General features: G+C 54.7%; 1 protein-coding gene across 1 annotated transcript in view; it reads left to right on the top strand.

Moving 5' to 3' along the window:
• The first annotated feature begins 1,181 nt into the window (after positions 1 to 1,181).
• Positions 1,182 to 8,149, top strand: part of LOC144601989 (scavenger receptor cysteine-rich domain-containing protein DMBT1-like) — a 26,749-nt gene continuing 19,781 nt past the window's right edge. Inside the window, exons 1-3 of the mRNA XM_078414673.1 lie at positions 1,182 to 1,214; positions 3,176 to 3,496; positions 6,367 to 6,672. Coding sequence (XP_078270799.1) covers positions 1,202 to 1,214; positions 3,176 to 3,496; positions 6,367 to 6,672 — 640 coding nt within the window. The 5' untranslated portion in view covers positions 1,182 to 1,201. The remainder of the gene's footprint in view (positions 1,215 to 3,175; positions 3,497 to 6,366; positions 6,673 to 8,149) is intronic.

The following is an 8,149-nucleotide window of genomic DNA, read 5'->3' as shown; positions in this document are numbered from 1 at the left end:
GGATCTTATAGAGACAGACAAAATTCTTAAGGGATTGGGCAGGCTAGATGCAGGAAAATGTTCCTGATGTTGGGGGAGTCCAGAACCAGGGGCCACAGTTCATGAATAAGGGGTTGGCCATTTAAGACTGAGAGTTGTGAATCTGTGGAATTCTCTGCCACAGAAGGCAGTGGAGGCCAATTCACTGTGTTTTCAAGACAGAGCTAGATTTAGATCTTAGGGCTAACGGAATCAAGGGATATGGGGAGAAAGCAGGAACGGGGGTACTGATTGTGGATGATCAGCCATGATCATATTGAATGGCATTGGTGGCTCGAAGGGCCGAATGGCCTCCTCCTGCACCTATTTTCAATGTTTCTATGTTTCTGTTCAAAAGTTCAAATGTTCTAGGAGCAGAATGAGGCCATCAAGTCCACTCCGCCATTCAATCATGGCTGGTCTATCTCTCCTTCACAACCCCATTCTCCTGCCTTCTCCCCATAACCACTGACACCCCTCTCTGATCAAGAATCTGCCAATCTCTGCCTTAAAAATATCCACTGACTTGGCTTCCACTGCCATCTGTGGCAATGAGTTCCACAGATTCACCACCCTCAGGCTTAAGAAATTCCTCCTCATCTCCTTCCTAAAGGAACGTCCTTTAATTCTGAGACTGTGCCCTCTGGTCCTAGACTCTCCCACTAGTGGAAACATCCTCTCCACATCCACTCTATCCAGGCCGCTCACTATTCTGTACGTTTCAATGAGGCCCCCCCTCATCCTTCTAAACTCCAGCGAGTACAGGCCCAGTGCCAACAAACGCTCACCGTATGTTAACCCACTCATTCCTGGGATCTCATTCTCAATTATAAGCCAATCTGTTCACCACAATCTTAAGACCAAATGTAGGACATAGGTCAGAACTGTACGGCACAAGAACAGGTCATTAGGGCCCACGCCCCCCCATCTACCCGTGACTCCACTTTCAGGGAACTGTGTACCTGCGCTCCTAGATCCCTCTGCTCTACAACACTCCCTGTCTACCTGTGACTCCACTTTCAGGGAACTGTGTACCTGCGCTCCTAGATCCCTCTGCTCTACAACACTCCCTGTCTACCTGTGAACTGTGTACCTGCGCTCCTAGATCCCCCTGTAATTCTAATTTATAATAATCTTTCTTCCGTCTATTCTTCCCACAGTTCTACCTATTCTCGGTAAAACCATGCAATCAGAAGGTTAGTAGGAATTTATCTTAAAATTCAAAATTCGGAATTAGCATGTGATGTGATGTGTGTTTTTTTAACAAGCATTTTCCACAAAGAAATTGAGACATAGTGCGATACAGCATAGAAACTGGCCCTTCGGCCCAACTTGCCCACACTGGCCAACATGCCCCATCTACACTCGTCCCACCAACCTGCATTTGTCTCACATCCCTCCAAACCTGTCCTATCCATGTACCTATCGAAGTGTTGTGATAGTCCCTGCCTCAACTCCCTCCTCCGGCAGCTCGTTCCATACACCCACCACCCTCTGTGTGAAAAAGTGACCCATCTGCGCGTAAAGATTCCCATCAAATCTTTCCACGCCCTCTCTCCTCTTAAATAATAATAATATATTCCTTTATCCCACACCGGGGAAATTTACAGTGTTACAGCAGCAAAGTGGATAGCAAGAGAACAAGAGATCATTCATTATAAATAAAAGTAAAGACAAGGATAAATTGTCATCAATTCTCTGTGTATTTCTGTGTAAACCTATGTCCTCTGGTCCTCGATTCACCAACTCTGGGCAAGAGACTCTGTGCATCTACTTGATCTATTCCTCTCGTGATTTTGTACACCTCGATATGATCACCTCTCATCCTCCTGCACTCTATGGAATAGAGTCCCAGCCTGCTCAACCTCTCCCTGTAGCTCAGGCCCCTCGAGTCCTGGTAATATCCTCATATATCTTCTCTGAACCACTTTGTCCAGCTTGACCACATCTTTCCTATAACACAGTGTCCAGAACTGAACACAATCTATATACTAAAACTCTTGTTTGTTTGTGCCTGAACTACAGGCAAAATGGTACATGATAGCACAACAATTGTAGGCCCACCTTACAATGTAGGCCCACAACAATGTAGGCCCACCTTACAATGTAGGCCCACAACAATTGTAGGCCCACCTTACAATGTAGGCCCACAACAATGTTAGGCCCACCTTACAATGTAGGCCCACAACAATTGTAGGCCCACCTTACAATGTAGGCCCACAACAATGTTAGGCCCACCTTACAATGTAGGCCCACAACAATTGTAGGCCCACCTTACAATGTAGGCCCACAACAATTGTAGGCCCACCTTACTCACCTTCATCACTTTGGTGCTGATGGAACAGGTTTCATTGAAATCGATGTTATGTTTTTAAAGTTATTCACATTTTAAAGTTTAAATCTATCTCCTAGGTGAGGGCGGGGGGAGGTAGGGAGGGGGGTGAGGGGAGGGGGGTGAGGGAGGGGGGTGAGGGAGGGGGTTGGGAGGGAAGATAAGGGGGGTTGAGATGGATGGAATGGGGGAGAGGGGAAGGGGTGAAGGAAGGGGGAGGGAGGGAGGAAGGATGGGGAGGGGAGGAGAGAGGGGGAAGAGGGAGGTGGGGAAGGGAGGGGGAGGGGGAGGAGGAGGGGGAGGGGGAGGGGGAGGGGGAGGGGGAGGGGAGGGGGGAGGGGAGGGGAGGGGGAGGGGAGGGGGAGGGGAGGGGAGGGGTAGGAGGGGGGGAGGGGGAGGGGGAGTGGGAGGGGAGGGGAGGGGAGGGGGAGGGGAGAGGAGGGGAGGGGGAGAGGGGAGGGGTAGGGGAGGGGGAGGGGAGGGTAGGGGAGGGGGAGGGGGAGGGGGAGGGGAGGGGGAGGGGAGGGGGAGCGTAGAGGGGAGGGGTAGAGGGTAGAGGGGAGGGTGGGGGGAGGGGGAGGGGGAGGGGAGGGGGGAGCGTAGAGGAGAGGGTTTGGGGAGGGGGAGGGGGAGCGTAGAGGGGAGGGTGGAGGGTAGAGGGTAGAGGGGAGGGTGGGGGGAGGGGGAGGGGGAGGGGGAGCGTAGAGGGGAGGGTATGGGGAGGGGGAGGGGGAGCGTAGAGGGGAGGGTGGGCGATGGGTCTGTTTCCACACTGTTCCACAACTCTCACTGTGACTGTGTAACCTTGTTTACTTGGTGTTGCAGTGGAAGATTTCTTCTTGCGGTTGATAGATGGGGACAGTGTGTGTTCGGGGAGAGTGGAGGTGTTCTACAATGAGACCTGGGGTACAATCTGCGATGACTACTGGGACATGGCAGATGCCATCGTGGTGTGCCGGCAGGTTAGCTGTGGCTTTGCCCAGTCTGCCCGGGGGTCCTCACAGTTCGGCGAGGGAATGGGCGACATCTGGCTGGACGATGTTGAATGTGTGGGGACGGAAAGCAACTTACGCCAGTGCAAGATCCGGGCAGTGGGAGAGCACAACTGTGCCCATGCAGAGGACGCAGGAGTCATCTGCAATCCCGGTGAGGCTGGGGAAATGGCCAGGGCTTCACTCTACATCACACACACACACAGAGTGATACCGCCACACACTCACACACTCACACACTCACACACCCACACACCCACACACCCACACACCCCACACACCACACACACCCCACACACCCACACACCCACACACCAACACACACCACACACTCACACTCACACACCCACACACACCACACACCCACACACCCACAACACTCACACACCCACACACCCACACACCCACACACCCACACACCCACACACCCACACACACACACCCACACACCCACACCACACACCCACACACTCACACACCCACACACCCACACACCACCCACTCACACACTCACACACTCACACACCCACACACCCACACCCCACACACCCACACACCCACACACTCACACCCACACACCAACACACCCACACACCCACACACCCACACACCCACACACTCACACACCCACACACCCACACACCCACACACCCACACACCCACACACTCACACACCCACACACCCACACACCCACACACCCACACACTCACACACTCACACTGGGGGTGGGGGTGGGGGGTGGGGGTGGGGGTGGGGGGTGAGGGTGGGGGGTGGGGGTGAGGGTGGGGGGTGGGGGTGGGGGTGGGGGTGGGGAGTGGGGGTGGGGGTGGGGGGTGGGGATGGGGGTGGGGGTGGGGTTGGGGGTGGGGGTGGGGGGTGGGGGGTGGGGGTGGGTGGTGGGGGTGGGGGTGGGGGTAGGGGGGGGGTGGGGGTGGGGGTGGGGGTGGGGTGGGGTTGGGAGTGGGGGGTGGGGGTGGGAGTGGGGGTGGGGGTGGGGTTGGGAGTGGGGGTAGGAGTGTGGGGTGGGGGTGGGGGTGGGGGGTGGGGGTGGGGGTGGGGGTGAGGGTTGGGGGTGGGGGTGAGGGTGGGGGTGGGGGTGGGGGTGGGGGTGGGGGTGGGGGTGGGGGGTGGGGGGTGGGGGTGGGGGTGGGGGTGGGGGGTGAGGGTGGGGGTAGGGGTGGGGGTGGGGGGGCTGTCGATCCAGAGGTCCACCAGACTTGTGCACTGGTCCCAATGGCCTTGTGGATATTCCATCTCTGCGCAGGTTTGGTTGGGACCGGCTCGATGGGGTTGTCCGGGATAATCAGAGATGGACGATGTTGTGATTTTGGGAAGTGATCCAGGGTGGTACGGTGTGGGGATGGTTCATTCAGGTTTGCTAAAGCCAAGTCAGGGTTGGTAGTGGTGTTCCACCTGCCAGAGCGGAAGCTGTCCGGTTGTTTTGGGTCATACAGGAGTTGAACGGCAGTGGCTGAGGCCCAGTCTTCTAATGCAGCACCATCTGGGTTAGTTGAACGGTAACCCGTGGTGCTGTGGCAATTGAAGTCTCCAGCATACATGCAGGGCCAACCAAAGGTGGGGATGGAGTCTTTGTGAAGCCTGGTAGAAGGTGGCTTGTACACATTGATGACAGTCACACCTTCCACTTGCGTTGCCACACATTCCACATCGGAGTCAGGGAGGGGACGTTGCAATCGCTTTCCATTTTGCCATGTTCCTTACAAAGGTGGCAATCTGTGGGTGTTGCTCTCAGTGTAGGTAGTCAGGGTATAACCAGGGATCTTCAGATGGGAGCTGTCACTTCTGTGAGTCTCTTGGAGCAGGATTGCAGTGACTTTGTGGGTCTGTGGCAGATGTTCAATGATGGTGGTCTTTGCCTTGGTGAGGCCGTCCGCATCCAGCTGCAGTAGGGTGGTGCCATCCGCTTCCACATCGTAGGTGCCCGGCCTATGAAGGGCGCATGCTCCGGGTTGGTGCCAAGATGCAGCGACTCAGGTTGATGAAGGGCTGCAAGATGCTTTTTCTGCTTCTGCTGTCTCTGTTTGTTGTCGTTCACCTGACTGGGGTTAGTTGACAGGGCTCACCACGGGGAGGAACACAACATCAGCCCCAATATACATTAATGACTTAGATGGAGGGATTAAAAGTACCATTAGCAAATTTGCCGATGATACAAAGCTAGGTGGCAGTGTGAACTGTGAGGAAGATGCTATGAGGTTGCAGGGTGACTTGGACAGGTTGTGTGAGTGGGCAAATGCATGGCAGATGTAGTTTAATGTGGATAATGTCTACTGCCGGACCCTGACATGAGAGGACGCTGGCGTTGTGTATTCGCCACTTTTCCGTCAGGATAGTTTGACTGTTTGTTTCTATGTTAATTGTTTTTGTAAAGCGCTTTGAGCATGCGATAAGGCGCTATATAAAATAAATGGATTATTATTATTATTATTATAAATGTGAGGTTATCCACTTTGGAGGTAAGAATAGGAAGGCAGATTATTATCTGAATGTGTCAAGTTAGGAAATGGGGACGTACAACGAGATCTGGGTGTCCTAGTGAATCAGTCACTGAAAGTAAGCGTGCAGGTACAGCAGGCAGTGAAGAAAGCCAATGGAATGTTGGCCTTCATAACAAGAGGAGTTGAGTATAGGAGCAAAGAGGTCCTTCTACAGTTGTACAGGGCCCTAGTGAGACCGCACCTGGAGTACTGTGTGCAGTTTTGGTCTCCAAATTTGAGGAAGGATATTCTTGCTATTGAGGGCGTGCAGCGTAGGTTCACTAGGATAATTCCCGGGATGGTGGGACTGTCATATGTTGAAAGACTGGAGCGACCGGGCTTGTATACACTGGAATTTAGAAGGATGAGAGGGGATCTTATTGAAACATACAAATTATAAAAGGACTGAACAAGCTAGATGCAGGAGTAAAAAAGCTCATCTATAATTGAGTTTGGCGTGCCGTGATGATGATTATCACGGGAGATTTGTCCAATTTTAGCTTCTCTCTCTCTCCCTCTCTGTAGACCACCCGCCAAAACCGTCCATTTACAGCGGAAAGAAGTCTGGGGTTTTTATCAAAGGCGAGGATCTGAAGATCAAATGCAGCACGCAAGGTTCCTACATGGCCACCATGTTCTACCTCTTCAAGGACAACGGAGACTCGCCGGTCTTGTCCAAGTCACCGACTACCCGCCTTTTCACGGCCACTTTCCAGTTCAACAATGTCACGGACGGGCAGGCCGGCAACTACAGCTGCCGATACGACTCCGAAATCTCCGGCAAAATGTACAAATCCGAGAGGAGTGACAACGTGAACATCATGTTGAAAGGCAAGAGAATCCCTACATCCTCACAACCTCCCGTACACTTAATGACACACGTAGCTACATATATCCAGCAGAGAGTGAGACAGCGCAGAAACAGGCCCACACCAGCCAACATGCCCCATCTACACTAGTCCCACCTGCCCACACCCGCCAACATGCCCCATCTACACTAGTCCCACCTGCCCACACCCGCCAACATGCCCCATCTACACTAGTCCCACCTGCCCACGCCCGCCAACATGCCCCAGCTACACTGGTCCCACCTGCCCACGCCCGCCAACATGCCCCAGCTATACTGGTCCCACCTGCCCACGCCCGCCAACATGCCCCAGCTACACTAGTCCCACCTGCCCACGCCAGCCAACATGCCCCAGCTACACTAGTCCCACCTGCCCACGCCCGCCAACATGCCCCAGCTACACTGGTCCCACCTGCCCACGCCCGCCAACATGCCCCAGCTACACTGGTCCCACCTCCCCACGCCCGCCAACATGCCCCAGCTACACTGGTCCCACCTGCCCACGCCCGCCAACATGCCCCAGCTACACTGGTCCCACCTCCCCACGCCCGCCAACATGCCCCAGCTACACTGGTCCCACCTCCCCACGCCCGCCAACATGCCCCAGCTACACTAGTCCCACCTGCCCACGCCCGCCAACATGCCCCAGCTACGCTGGTCCCACCTGCCCACGCCCGCCAACATGCCCCAGCTACACTGGTCCCACCTGCCCACGCCCGCCAACATGCCCCAGCTACACTGGTCCCACCTGCCCACGCCCGCCAACATGCCCCAGCTACACTGGTCCCACCTGCCCACGCCCGCCAACATGCCCCAGCTACACTAGTCCCACCTGCCCACGCCCGCCAACATGCCCCAGCGACACTAGTCCCACCTGCCCACGCCCGCCAACATGCCCCATCTACACTAGTCCCACCTGCCCACACCACCCAACATGCCCCATCTACACTAGTCCCACCTGCCCACGCCCACCAACATGCCCCATCTACACTAGTCCCACCTGTCCGCATTTACCTCATATCCCTCCAAACCTACTCGTGAACCTACGCTGCACTGCCTCAATAGCAAGGATGTCCTTCCTCAAATTAGGAGACCAAAACAGCCCACAATACTCCAGGTATGGTCTCACCAGGGCCCTGTACAACTGCAGAAGGACCTCTTTGCTCCTGTACTCAAATCCTCTTGTTATGAAGGCCAACATGCCATTATCTTTCTTCACTGACTGCTGTACCTGCATGTTTACTTTAAGTGACTGGTGCACAAGGACACCTAGGTCTTGGTGCACTTTCCTTTTTCCTTATGACATACCTGTAGCTAGATATATAGAATCATAGAGTGATACAGCATGGAAACAGGCCCTTCGGCCCAACTTGCCCACACCGGCCAACATGCCCCATCTACAATAGTCCCACCTGCCCGTGTTTGGCCCCCAACCCTCCAAACCTGCCCTATCCATGTACC

Source organism: Rhinoraja longicauda, chromosome 17, assembly GCF_053455715.1.
Source record: "Rhinoraja longicauda isolate Sanriku21f chromosome 17, sRhiLon1.1, whole genome shotgun sequence".
NCBI classification, from domain to species: domain Eukaryota; kingdom Metazoa; phylum Chordata; class Chondrichthyes; order Rajiformes; family Arhynchobatidae; genus Rhinoraja; species Rhinoraja longicauda.
This window is presented reverse-complemented; position numbering and strand designations above follow the sequence as displayed.